This window comes from Amphiura filiformis, chromosome 1 (genome assembly GCF_039555335.1).
Source record: "Amphiura filiformis chromosome 1, Afil_fr2py, whole genome shotgun sequence".
Classification (NCBI taxonomy): Eukaryota; Metazoa; Echinodermata; class Ophiuroidea; order Amphilepidida; family Amphiuridae; genus Amphiura; species Amphiura filiformis.
In genome coordinates, this window is record NC_092628.1 from 22,490,456 (window position 1) to 22,505,561 (window position 15,106).

At 37.2% G+C, this 15,106-nt stretch overlaps 1 protein-coding gene across 3 annotated transcripts in view; it reads left to right on the forward strand.

The window, feature by feature from the left end:
• The window catches only part of LOC140170442 (von Willebrand factor A domain-containing protein 7-like), a 70,764-nt gene that overhangs the window by 19,569 nt on the left and 36,089 nt on the right, over positions 1-15,106 (forward strand). For 2 of the 3 annotated variants that reach the window (XM_072193840.1, XM_072193894.1), the window contains exons 17-19: positions 1,484-1,713; positions 3,438-3,562; positions 7,638-7,949. In XM_072193840.1, coding sequence (XP_072049941.1) covers positions 1,484-1,713; positions 3,438-3,562; positions 7,638-7,949 — 667 coding nt within the window. Of the gene's footprint in view, positions 1-1,483; positions 1,714-3,437; positions 3,563-7,637; positions 7,950-8,864; positions 11,209-15,106 lie in introns of those variants that run through there. The other variant, XM_072193911.1, reaches the window with a different exon arrangement.

Genomic DNA, 15,106 nt, shown 5'->3' on the forward strand with positions numbered 1-15,106 from the left:
CAATTATTTCAATCGGCTCATAACTTTTGAAGATATGCCCTTTTAAAGAAATGTATCCGTTTTTCACTCTGTCCACGGAGGAGGTTTGGCTACTTCAAAGATTAAAAAGTGCATATACCATGCATGAATATAAAACATTCCTCGATTATAACTTTATAAAATAACAACTTTATTTTAGGGAATGGGCTCTACCGGTGGGTTTATGGGTTATGGATTTTGTTAAGTGGCATTAATTTGGGTGAAATTGATTTTGGATGGGACTTCTTTTGCTATACTTGCAATTAGTTATGTGTTTTCGGTTATTTTATGGCTTTTTTTTAATTATGTTTCTTACTTTCTTACTTTCTTGTTTATTGCTTTCTTTTTATTGACAACATAAGTCATTTCTCTTTTTGGAATAAAAGGTAGCCCTGAAAAAGGCTGTTTAGTTTGTCTTTGGTTCTTTTGAAGTGAGTTTACTGTGCTGCTCTGCCCTCTACCTGGTTGCCTCCTTGACGAATACAGGTTTCAGCCCTAGTCCTCATTGAATATAGCAGTAATACGTTTGCAAAGATTTCGGATTTTGCAACAAATGAAGAAATCAAGTAGTGTGAGGTCTGGTGATCTTGCAGGCCACTCAACAGCATGACCCATCCCAACCACTTTGTTTGCTATTCGTGGACAGAGTGAAAAACATGTACTTGTCTTTAAATGGGCATATCGTCAAAAGTTGTTAGCCGATTGAAATTATTGTTTTGGTTTATTAAAGCTAACTTTTCAGAAATAGGCGAAAAACAGGGCGCAATGAGGGTCCTCTTTTTTTTTTTTTCTCTGTATTTAAAAATTTTTGACAATTTGAAATTGATAAGTTAAATAATTTAACCCAATTTTCAAAATTCAGTGTTTCTAGACTTTAAACGTCATTTTCAGCCATTTTGTCTTTTCGCGTTATTTTCACCCTGCGCGCAGCTTTTTGTCAACTTCTGTATATCACAGCTCAATGAAATTTGGCATGTATGTAGAGATTACATACTTTCAAACTCAAATGGAGAGTTTTAAAATAATGTTGCTCAACTTTTGACAAAAAAAGTGATTTTTTCCAAAGTTTAGGCGGGAAAAAGCGTAATTTAGATTTTAACGACCTCGTTTCCCTAATTAATTTTTCAAGAAAAGCTTTCCATTTGAGTTTAAAGGTATACATACCCTGTAACTATACCAAATGTCATTAATTTCTGATAATTGAAAGTAAAGAAAAAACTGCACGCAATCTGATATCCTTAAAATCCAAGATGGCCGCAACCGTATGCGCAGAATATGTCTTTCACCCATTTTTCACCTGAGTATCTTTTCACCTAGTAATTAAGAGTATAACAGACTTTTGAGAAGTTTCCAAAATTATGGCCCGTCCACACCAGACAAAATCCTAGCTTTGCCACTGTTGACATCTAGAGCAGACATTTTGACCACCTCATCTCATTTTACCCCTCTTCACTGTAACCTACAGCCGATGCCAGTAGATAACAGTGAGCCTTTGTGTACCATTAAAAACGTCACCAACCCATGCTCACTCAATATGATTAACGATGACTGCGGATCTCACAGATGGTCAACTCAGGTACTTCTAGAAGATGATTTGGTGATAGCTGAGTATAACATTTCAGATTATAACGAAGCGTCCAGCAGTGAATCAACTACGTCTATATTGAATCCAAATACAGCCATTTTGAACTACGAGTAAGAAAACCTACCTTCATATACATCTTTTAAAAAAATCGTTGTTTCTTGTTCAAAGACTGTAATGCATAATCATGTCGTATTCGCTCGAATCTTCAGTACTATCAGTTGAGAAAGGCAGTTGTAGACGACTCGTTCCAGAGCTACCATTCATAATTTAAATAATGGTCAATCAACTTGTATATTGTTGGGCAAGAGGTAGCTCACTGTGATACGCTGTATAAAAAGGGTATTCCACATGCAGAACTGCTAAAGGTTTATCCTGAAGAAGTTAGAACTAATCCTTACGAAATCTTTCATATTTAAAAACTCACAATCTTGAATTCAATTTTAGTATTTTAGTCATCTAGAATAATGGAATTTTCTTCACCGTTCACTCTTGCCTTCCTGCTTAAATGTCCCTTTCTTACAGTGGCGTAGATTCATTTTGAAATTTAGGATGGAGATCGGTAAGGATCCCAGCAAACACAAAAACGTTTTAAAAACGTTTTAAATAAGTTATATTTTGGCTTTTGGTTTAGGTAAAAACGTTTTAATAACATTAAAATGTCGGGTTATATAACGGTCATGATAAGGTTTTAAAAAGTTTTGTATGAAAACACACTACAACAATATTTTAAATGTTTTCAAAAAATGTTATTGTAAACTATTTTTGCAAACATTTTTGCAAAATATTGTGTCAATACTTAAATAACATTATGTTAAAATGTTTGAACCCAGCAAACACAGAAATGTTTTTAAAATGTTTTTTTCAAAACCTTTTAATAACATTTAAATGTCGGATTATATAAAGGTCATGAAAACGTTTTTAAAACGTTATTGAAAATATTTTGGGCAAACATTTTTCGCAAAATATTTTTCAACTAAAATAACATTCTGTTTAGAATGTTTTGTATCAAGTTTTCAAGAACGTTTTTGGAATGTTATTAAAACGTTTTTATACCCTTTATATAACCCGACATTTAAACGTTTTCTGTAAAACATTTTGTTTGCTGATCAGTAGATTATCAATAAATGTTTTTAAGCTTATGAAAACGTTTTATACTCTTAATATACCCTTTATATAACCCGACATTTAAACGTTTTCTGACAACCTTTTATAACCTTTTGCGAATGATGTCGAAAACGCGTTTTGTGTTTGCTGGGATGGGACAATCCGTGAAGCGGAGTGAGCATAGTGTCTTAGCAACTGAAATTTTAACTATGCTATATCTATCCGTTGGGTAGAACATTTTTGTTTGCTGATCAGTAGATTATCAATAAATGTTTTTTAAGCTTATGAAAACGTTTTATACTCTTAATATACCCTTTATATAACCCGTCATTTAAACGTTTTCTGACAACCTTTTATAACCTTTTGCGAATGATGTCGAAAACGTTTTGTGTTTGCTGGGATGGGACAATCCGTGAAGCGGAGTGAGCATAGTGTCTTAGCAACTGAAATTTTAACTATGCTATATCTATCCGCTGGGTAGATGAATTTACTGAAAACTTGTTAGCATTTCTTCATCATTATACCATGTGCGAAACAAGGTGGGGATGATTACACGGGCCACCAATTCGACAAATATTTGTGGATACATCCACACGCGTGAATATATGCCTATGTCTGCTTGCTGAATTGAAAGCAGCAAAGTTTATACATTTTGAGAGCTTATTATTTCATCTGAATGAAGACATAGGGGAATTTACAACCCACCATTATTTTTGTTACTTTTATCTAGGGCCAACTGCTGTTGTCCACAAGTCGACTTCACCATCGTCGACTTAGTTGGAAATGTGCAAACATGTGGGCTTGATTTCATTACTCCTGTTGAAGACGAGATCTTGGACGTGATGCAATGCAGTGGTAAGAATCCCTATGCATGCTGGCGTAGTAGAAGCAGTGCCGCCGACAAGGGGGAAGGGAGTTAAGGGGGTGCGTGACCCCCGAGCCCGGGATCCTAGGGGGTCCGTAAAATTAAAGGAAACATACATTAATGGGCCCCTAAAAGCAAAGAAAAGACACCTCAGGGGGCCGTAAAAAGTGGGGCCCGTGCGTTCATTTTACGCCCGGTCCCGTAATGGCTCTCGGCGGCACTGAGTGGAAGGAGGCAGAGAGAAAGACTGCCCCATCTATTCAAAAACACTCAACTGTATCGAAGCAAGGTCGCGTATTTAGCCAGTTTTGAAGATTTTGCACGTTCAAAATGAATGTGAAGACTACTTTGAAAATGCACAAAATGTGTTCCTTTAACAATAATCAAAGAGTGTCAAGGATAATGAACGTACGAAGGAAAGATTAAACTATTAATATGACACTTTTTGTATGTAAGAAATCATTATAATAAAGCAACATTGAGGTGTGAAAATTTGACGCGCGGTTCACACGCACAGATTGTCCATTGAAATGCTTGTGAGATTTACCGTATAAAAATTAGATTGTGATTTACTTTTTGAATACAAACACCCGTTGCGGTATATACGCACGGTCCACGTTAAAATTGACATTTTACGGCGTTACGACGGTTCATGCAACCCGCCTAATTTTCACCCCGATGGTCATGATGGATGAAGTGATCCTTAATCTACCAAAATATTTGTTTTTGGCAACCATAATATAATATTTGGAAAGTACTGTAATACAATTACAATGAGAGGAGCGTGGCCTAGTGGTTAAGGCGTCAGACTGTGAATCCAAGGGTCGAGGGTTCGAATCCCAGGTCCGCCTAAGCTCGGCTGGCTCTTTGTGTCATTGAGCAAGGCACTTCACTCTATTTGCTTAGTGCTTCGGAGGGCACTTTAAGCTGCCGGTTCCGTGTACATGCATATTTTCTCACATTAATGTAGTGTGCACGTTAAAGAACGTCACATGCTGTTCGAAAATACATCATGCAGTTATTGTTAACTACATGTATGCACACAACACAGGGGCACTCACATAGGTAATTGACCCGTACTAGTAGCGCTGTGCTGTGGGTATAGGAGATGAACTAGTTAGCGTCATATATCAAAAAGTATAAAAGCTCTGATTTTAGTACTTGCTCTATGTTTCAATTACTTATTCTTTTCAAAATATCTGAATTTTTCATCCGATAGAAGCTTTAATAACGGGGGAGCATGCATTTGTATGAGAAAGGAAATCTACCATCTTATCCAAACTCCCGTGTTAATCCAATGCACATTTTGCTTCACCGGGCCGCCCTGACTTGGTCGCGTTTGGAAGAGGAGTGCCACCAAACCGTAATAGGTACAAATTTAGTACTTTCTGTCAATCAAGTATGGTTTATTTTCTACATGTCAATCTTTAAATTATTAGCATAGTCCTTGTAATAATGGTGGAGCGCCTTGATGAGTAAATGATAGCAAACCAGTGAAAAATCCCCAAAACTCAGTCAGTGGAGCTCCACCCGTACATGTCAATAGCGTCATTATCGACTGGATTAGTCGACCGTATCGGACAATTCGATCGCTCATTGGATTAATATTATCACGTGGTAAGAAATGTGCATTGGACAATCGATTACTATAATGGTTTAGTACTGCATATTTCGTTTTAATCTTCACTAAGCGGGTTTATGGCTGAAAAGGTCACGGTGAATTTGCCGTGGACAAAACTGCACTATGAGCAGGGATCATCCCGGTACTGTTGACTGTACTTCAAAAATACACTCATCTACTCTAGGTTCCAGAGTAAAAATAAGTACAGCTTGTCTGTACGCAGTGCGATAATCAGTGTTGGAGGACTCGGACTCGGACTCGGACTCGAGTCGGACTCGAGTCCTTTTTCAAGGACTCGGACTCGGACTTGGACTCGGAAGCTAAGGACTTGGACTCGGACTCGGACTCGGACCCCAAGGACTCGGGGACTCGGCTCCGAGTCCTCCTCGAGTCCGGCAAAATAGGGCATTTTTAGGTCATTTATTTTCGTTCATTGTAAACTTCTTCTTATGCTTGATCAATAATCAAATCACATGATTAATTTAAGTAATTTTGCATGCAAATAAATTCAGTTTGTAAATAAAAGTACCAAAAAAAATTGTTTCAGTTATATCTTTAATTGGTTAAATGGATTTTAATCATAATCGTTTGTTTTGACTGCTTGGTTAGATGGTAGAATGTACATGAATAATAATAGCTAATAATACCCTGCCTGGGGCACTCAAGTTAAATTTTGGTAGGGGTGTGCGGCGCCGAACTTTGGGAACTAAGAACTGATTTGGGGGCAAAATATGGACATTTTTGTGGAGGTCTGTGAACTAAAATTGGGCCATATTATAGGCTTTAAAGCTAACAAATTCAAAATGTTTCCAAATTTGAGCTAAAGAGCTACAATTTTCAGAGTGTTAGGCTCAATGAACTGGAGCATGATGCAAATGTGGGTCTCAAGGAACTGCCAGAGAGCATGAAAAAGGGACCCTTGACCGCCGCACATAGCCTACCTGTACCATCTTTACATGTGAGTGACACTCTCGGAATAATACTTCATAGGCCTACAGCCAGATCCAACACCGTTTCGTTTGGCACCTGAAGTTTGGTAGTGACGTCATATTTTGATTGTCATTGCAACTTTTGCCTCTTTAAAACACAAGCCTAATAAGTTTGGGTGGGGAGTCTGTGATTATACTCTGTTTGCAAGGTAGGCCCTTTGCTACCTAAGGGACTTAGCAAAAATTATGAGCATTGGGGGAAGGTAAAATTGTGGGCAAGAACTTTTTTGGCCGATCGAAAGGGGGAAGCAATTTTTCGCAAGCCGAGAGGGGGGAACAAGCAATTTTGGCACATATGGGTCACCTTTCAAATAAAACGCTCTCAAAATGCTTAGAAAACAGTACGGAAACGCTTACATATTATGCAAATTTGCCTGCTCGCTGCGTTCGCAACATTATATCTAAACCATTTAAGGTTTGTAAATTGGGATCCCAAAAAAATGGCATGTGCAAGGGGGTGCAAATATTTTGGGCAGGCCGGGAGGGGGTCACGCGATTTTTGGCAGGCCGAAAGGGGATAAGCATATCTCTTACAGTTTCACACCTCCCCGAGGGCTTCGCATAATTATTGCACAGCCCCAGAACAATACTAGGCATGCAAGGTGGGACTAGCAAATTGTGTATTACAAGAAAACAATATAGAACTAAAATTCTGGTTAAGCATGTTAAGTATAGGCCTACATTGATAAAGTATTGGTCAAAACCCCGGGGCTTGAATTTGATACATAAGGACTCGGACTCGGACTCGGACTCGAACATTGAGGACTCGGACTCGGACTCGGACTCGGACATCAGAAATTGGCAAGGACTCGGACTCGGACTTGGACTCGGACACCAAGGACTCGGACTCGTACTCGGACTCGGATGACGAGGACTCGACTACAACACTGGCGATAATACTCATACATATGAGGGAGGCACTAATAAGGAAGAAGAAGAAGAATTAATTTTAAGCAGCATGTTAACCTTAGTTTTGGGTCAAAATCAAAGGTAAGCTGTATTGAAGTAGACATGAGATCCGTGGACCACTAAATTTCAAGCGCTTCGCCCTCTTGTGACCTGATCAGATGCTAGTCTTTATTACAGCCGCCTTGTTCTCCTTTGTAAGGAAGGAGCACATCCAGGTTGGAACCGAGGATAGCAATATGTACGCACGTTTTGAACGCCGTATAAACGCACGGTCCACGCATCGCGTATGGAACATAGCAATCTCTCTATTATTGCGATTTTGGATGATCATGTCCGTCTTTTCGGAATCAAATTCTGACGGTTCCTCTCATGAACGCAGAGGCTGGTTACACTCCTGCTCAAGATAGCATGTACACAGCAGTATGAACATTAGTAATAATAATTTACTGGTTTTCTTCTCTTTTGCTTTCAAAATTTGAAATAATTCTGATATATCTGTATAATTTTACATATTTTGTTTCGCTATTATTTGATTTTTGTTTTTAGATATTTGTGCATACAAAATCGGCATGGTTAACAAAACGGCCAATCAGATCTCATTTAGTTGGAGTCCAAGGCCTTCGTGTTCATCTGATTTGTCTGACGAGGTCCAGATATACTATAAACTTCTTGTGGACGACCAGTGTCGCGAGATCACAGAAGATCTAGAGGACACAAGCTTACCATGGACAACTATGACTTCTACCACCCTGTCTGGTCTGAAGCCGTTTTCCACATACTTGATAATGGTAACAACTAAACAAAGGGATCTTGGAGAACATCTTCCTGCATCTCTTACGCACACTACTTCACAAGCAGGTAGGTTGAAAACCATTTGTTCACGTTGTGATTTTTTTTTTTAATTCAGCAAAATTTAATACCGTAGTTCCACTTATCTTACTGGAGATGGAAACTTACCTTCGCGGTAATTGTATCATGTACATTGTACACTGCACAACATATGACGTTTTCTGGAGTTTAGCCTCTCCAAAAGTATGTAAGATCTTTGCGTGGGCACTAAATTTTCCCTGATTCGGTTTGTCGTGCATACTGAGATTCTGGCACCAAAACTATTTCCTTTAGTGAGATATTACCTAAAATGAGAAGAGATTATTTTAAAAAAGCGGCTTTGAGTGATAGGAAACAACAGAAAAAGCTCACTGTGTGAGAATGATATAGAGGTTTTCCTTATGACGTATTATACCGTAAATATGGCTTACTACTGAAGTTCTTTCAACATTAGTGGATGCATGGTATCAAAAAAATCCACATTTCAGTTACTACTTCACATTGTACACACAGTAGTCAGACTGGATTGTCAGATTGGATTTCATCACTGTATAGCACGCCAGTTCGATTTCTTTGTTGCTAGTCAATCGATAAATGAAGGAAGAACCTTTAAAAACAGGCATTCTGATATATTTTCAGTAGGGTCATGACCCTCAGATGATCACATCATATTATCCTTAAGGTAAAGCATACGTCTTGCGAGCTACAAACGTAAATTTCCTCAACGTCTTCCGCTGTGGCAATTTTTTCGCAGCGTCATCAGCTGCAACAAACACAGAGAAGGAAAACAGAGGCCCTGAACAAAGTTAATCACTTGAGCGACAAATCACGGCAGAGAACGACCGCGAACTGGAAAGCGGTGTCTCTCGTAGCGGATAATGGACCCAAAGACGTCGGACTATAACAAATTAATCACAAATTAACCACGTTTTTTTTTTTTTGCAGCACCTGTTGGAGTACCTGCCAACATCGTAGTGACTGAGAGAAATGATAATACTATATTACTTTCCTGGGATAACATACCGTGTGGTTCCCGCGGAGGAGTGATTCAACACTACATGTATCAACTGGAATCATCTAAGGAAGATCATTGTAACGTTGCTGGAAATACGACCGAGAGATCTTACAATGGAGCCGCACTTACCTGTAAGGGATCCTTGAAGTTCAGAGTTGCAGGAGTTAATAAAGGTGGTGCGGGACCGTATAGTGACTTTGTCAATATTCCAAAGGTTGGAAACATTGCAAATAGATTCAGTCCTGGACATTTGGGGAATATGGTAGCTTATTTAGTTATGATAACTCTCTATCAATTAATCAAATAAAATGCATACAAAATTGATTTGACATAAATGCGATATTAATACTAGTATCAGTAACTGATCAAGCTAGAACGCCAAAATGGCCCAAGTCAATTCATTTACTCAGCGTTATAAATGGCCCATAGAGGGCTGCATACAGGGTTGATTGAGGGTCTAATCCCTGTTCTCTAATTCATGTGTAACATGATTTTCACAAACAGACGAATAACTTAAGTCGTCACTATGCAAAGTACACGACCATAAATCATGATAAAGGGATAACACTCCAGGATAAAACTTTAAAAATAAGGAAAATAAGGACAAGATTACATTACGCAGAGTGTTAAGGGTATTACCTAATATAAATGGCATTTCTTCTATAGAGTGAGAAACCGACTTGAATTTGTATATATTCAGTAATTATATGTATATTTTGTGTTATGGGGAATGAATATCAATATATTGAAGCCGGTAATGGAAACTGCATGCACTTTTCAGCGGTCAATGTAAATTTACAGATGTATTATACATGATATATAGCTTTTAAAGGTGGGTGACCTGATTGACAGCCTCGTCCCCAACTTTACCCTATCAAAATGCAGATTTTGGTATCAGGTGAAAGCTCATATTTTTCTCATTAACATATTGAAATTAGGCATTTCAAATCTGTATATTTCAGAAGAAATCATCAAAAAACTGTCGAAAGTCTCAAATATGGTATACCATATTTTTGACTAATTCAGCAGTTTTTTGATAATATCTTCGGAAATGCACCGACTTGGAACTCCTAATTTCAGTATGTTAAGGGGGTACTACACCCTGCGCAGATTTGTGCTTATTTTTGCATTTTTCTTTCAAATTATAGCGCATTGGGGACAAGTAAGATATGTATATTTCAGCACAGACAACAGATATGGAGTTACAGTCAAAAATGAGGGAAAACCAATATTTGATCAATAAATCAATAACTACTTGCTTTGAGTTGCTGAATTTTCAGTACAGTAGTTGTAGTCCTTGCCCCTATAATATACATATCTTACTTGTCACCAATGCGCTATAAATTTTGAGAAAAATGCAAAAATAGGCAAAAATTTGGCCAGGGGTGTAGTACCCCCTTAATGAGAAAAATAGGATCTTTCATTTGATATCAATTTTTTACATGATCATGATGGTTATCATTAATAAAAACACTGTAGACTACCAGCTTTATGCTGTATTAAATGTCAGTAATTCCATGAAGAATTAGTCGCATTTACAATGAAACTTTACATGATATTTTTGCATGTGCATGAATGCTTGAAAGGGACAACAGTTTATGTTATTCATAAGTTTTAAAGAATTCGATTTTCCAAATATATCAGGTCACCTTCCTTTAAGGGAAAGTGCACTTTTAATCAGTGGCGTAACTAGAGGGAGCAGCCAGAAGAAAATCTACCACCACTCGGGAGCCAAATTGAGATCAAAATTCGACTAGTTCCCCCAGTCCTTCTTAATACTTGGGAACCCTTGGATTGTGCTTGCAATCGCCTTGATTATCCGCTACGTTTGTATAGTTGCGCGAGAGGGACTATGGCTAGTTCGAAATACCAATCTTCCAGCGAGGGGTGGCAATGGTTCCAAGCCCCTCCTCTCTCCCACTGGTTACGCCACTGACTTTAAAAACAACTTTAATTTGTAAATGCATTATACACAGCAAATCTTATATATATATGGAAAATGTGATTTAGTAATCAACTTGAGTTGATATATTAGAGAGTATCTCTATCTATAAATCAACTTATATTTGTTTTGTATATTCATTATACAGTAGTTCTAATAATAGAGAAATTACCTTTATTTATCACATTGAAGTTGTAAATAATTATTCCTTACACATTGCGTATCTGACAAGGGAAAAGAATTCGTGAACAATTAGCTTGAATTTATAGATTACTTTACATGGCGTAAATGTTAGGGAACAAACCAAAAGATCGATGACGTCCTATAACGAAACTAGTGAACACTTAGTTTTTACCTACAGAGGAAAGGAGTACGAGTAATGCAAGATTATGCAACGTATCATTACAATTCCATTTGACGAATTTTAAGGTCAAAACAGGGCATTATTTATAGAGTGATGAAGATGGTGTCAATGAATGGAGATGCTGCTGTATCATCTCCGGCACGTGACGGAAATGATACTCTCATGCTAAGGTGAATATATGTTAACTTAAAACTGTTAATAATGCGAACATTTCAGTGATCAGAAGCGTTCGGAGATGACGATTAATAAAGGTACCCATCTGTATGAGTGAAGACATAATTAGTTTTGATGAATTTGTTGCACCAACACCGTTTTTGTCCAAATATTTAGACTGCAGATTGGCTCGTTCTCTCCTTGTCAAATATATGACTTAACAAAATTGGTTTTCTTATCAGAGCGCTTTTAAATTTTGTGACGGTAGATGACGCAAATTTCGGAACAGGAACTTTTAGACATAAAGGGTGAAAGTATTTTTACTCCTTGCTATGAAATATGTGTTACAACAACTTTTTTTCCACAACAGACAACAAATAATTTGTAATTCCCGGTGTTTTTTACGCTGCTGAAATTATCCACTAAAATATATCAGCATCAAAAGTTTTGATGACCCCAATCGGGACATGGGATTTTGGGGGTTGAGACACCCTGTACAACCAATTTTCCCCAAAAGAAGAACTTCTTCTAATATTTTGATGATTTAAGATAAAAATTAATGTCAATATTCAACAACTGCGATTTTTTTTCGACATCTCGATACGTATTACGTAGTGGCGGGACTGCAAATAGGCACCTTACCGAAGATTGACCCATGACTGCTGTCCCCAAAAGATTCTGTACTAGCGGCCCTTGGCATTGACAGTGATTCTCAGTAGTGGCGTAGCGTGGATCATCATATTGGGGGGAGGGGGCACCGACCATGATCAGGGGGCACCGGATCTGATTGGGGCACAAGCCGTTTTTTCGGCAATTTTCCTAAGGGATTTTCTAAATTTTGAAATCGATTGGGGGTACCTGCCCCCACCCGTGTCTATATGACGCTACGCCACTGATTCTCGGGGAGCACCCAGCTCTTTACTGAAACATCAAAGGGATGTGCTATACTATGGTTGTATCATGGTGGAACCGGTATATTTTTGTAGATTGCACTAGGGTAATCTAGAAAATGTTATATGGTTTTGTATAGGAGATGGTTGTTGAATATTTAAGAAATATTCAAGATGTACATTGTAATATAAATGCAAATAAAATAAATCCTTGATTCATAAACATGATAAATGTTCAATTGTAATTGATATAAATGCAAATGTTTGGACCCAAGAAAAACAACTATTGAAGCCATTCAAGACCAAAGATATTATAAGCAAACAGGAACACGTCGCTTTTCCCGTTATTCCCTAACATCCTTTCTTTCTCAAAATATTTTTCACCACTTTTGAAGTAAAATAAAAACGTAAAAGGTTAGCAAAGTATAGAAGCAATCGAAAACAAGTTCCGGATCGACGAGCAGGGAAAAAACAGCAAATAAGGATACAAAACCAAGATAGAATAATAGAGGAAGAAAAGAACTACCAGAAACAAGCATGTAACATGAGTAAGAAAGATAATATATTTCGAAAGAAGCAAAGAACACAGAATAAAGAAAACCGAAAGTGAAAAAGAAAAGACATATGAGGAAGTGAAAGAAGGCAGAGTAATTTCCAATGAAAGACAAGGAATGGAAAAATGAAAGATGTATGAGGAAAGGAAAAGAAATGAAATGAAGCGAAAGTTGCTTTGTGGAAAATGGTATCGTATGATATTTTGTACATTCAGAGGAAGATGTACAGCAAGGCTGTCTACTTTCTGCACTATTGTTTATATTATCTATTGAAGTTTTAGCCTGTAAAATAAGATAAGAAATGGTTTCGGGAATTCTCTAGCAAAAACAGTGTTGTTGTTTTTCCTATTACTTATTTTGTTATTTACTTATTAGGTGTTTTTGACAAAGTAATATAACATTATATCATCAGGAATTCAAATATACAATTTCAAAATATACGTTGGCAACGGCGGCCCTCTTGGATTATTATAACAAAACACGAGAACCCTCGCCGTTCGGTAATGGAATGGTATATATTCAAATAAAAAGTCCCCAATTGTTTTTGCAGGCTGGGGGAAGCAATTTTGGTCAGGCCGAGAGGAGGGGGAGCAAAATTTGGCACACATGTTACCTTTCAAATAAAACGCTCTAAAAATGCTATTACAATAATGGGATTTTCCCTTTTTTTGTATATAAGAAAATGTAAACATAATTCTTCACAGGTTATAGTGTTGTTCTGGGCTAGCTAATGTGCTTAGAGTCCATTTCCTTCAAAGAAAGGAAATTGCAAACCAGAAATATTTTATGTAGTCAATGTACTACTACCTGCTAGTGATTTCGAAGAAGATCATCCAATTTACGTCAAAATGTGTATCTCTTCCACGAAAGGAAATTATATGCGTCTGTCGACTTGCTAAAGTCTGGTTTATGAAACACATCTGTCAAAAATAAGTGCAAAATGGGGGACAGCTGCAATGCAATGCAGACCTGTTTCCTGAAGAAATTGTGTGAAAGGTGAAAAAAGCATCATTTTGGAGATACTGTGCGAAGATTTTATGCAAAAGGATATAAAAGGCTTCAGTGGACTTCGCTTGAACAGTGATCTTCGCAGGACAAGTGCATCAAGAACATAGAGAAATAGAACTTTACACTCATTAACTAGAAGAAGGCTGCAGGCTAAGTAGAAATATTAAACAGTGTATTTGATTGTATTATGTATTTGTGTTTACTCACAGTATAATTGTCAAATCATACTTTGCTTTGAATTAAAGACTTAGATATTGTTAACTTAATTAATCAGTGTGTTTTGTTGTGCATTCTGAAGTGAATTTGGGAAAAGGTGTTTTGGCCTTTTCGCCTCGTAACACGACGTTTTAATAACATTAAATGTCGGGTTATATAAAAGGCATACTACAAAAACATTTTTTAATGTTTTTAAAATGTTATTGTAATATATTTTTGCAAACATTTTTGCCAAATATTTTGTTAACATTTAAAAAACATTATGTTAGAATATTAGCAGTAGGTTATCAACAAATGTTTTTGAATGTTATGAAAACGTTTTATACCCTTTATGTAACCCAACATTTAAACGTTTTCTGACAACCTTTTCTAACCTTTTCCGAATGATGTCGAAAACGTTTTGTGTTTGGTGAGAAGACACATTTAATGATGATGGAAAGGGGAAGTGTAAAGATGGAAGATGAAGGCCAACTTTTAATAGAAAGGGGAACTGATATGATCAAATCCGTCTTAATGATTCTGATCACTTTAAAATAAAGAAAACAAGTCTCATCTAATAAGATCAAGGCCAACTTCTATTAGAAAAGGGAACTGATATGATCAAATCCGTCTTAATGATTCTGATCACTTTAAAATAAAGAAAACAAGTCTCATCTAATAAGATCAAGGCCAACTTCTATTAGAAAAGGGAACTGATAATTATGATAAAATCCGTCTTAATGATTCCGATCACTTAAAATAAAGAAAACATGTCTCACTCTGTCAAGATCAAGGCCAACTTCTTAGGGAACTGAAATGATAAAATGGATTCTCGAATTCTTCTTGTATTTGCATCACACTCTTTACCAAGGAATTTAGCATTATCCCAGTTGATGACATGGGTTTCTTGTACCGCATGGTCCAATGGCTGACTTATAGACTGCTCGCTCGCCGATTGTTTGCGGGATTGCCGAGTGTAGTTTTGGTCTTGGTCACCCGGGCCGTTTCTTTTTAGTGTTCGCTAAGCCTGGTTTCAAATTTGCGGCCTGTTTCACCAACATAGGAG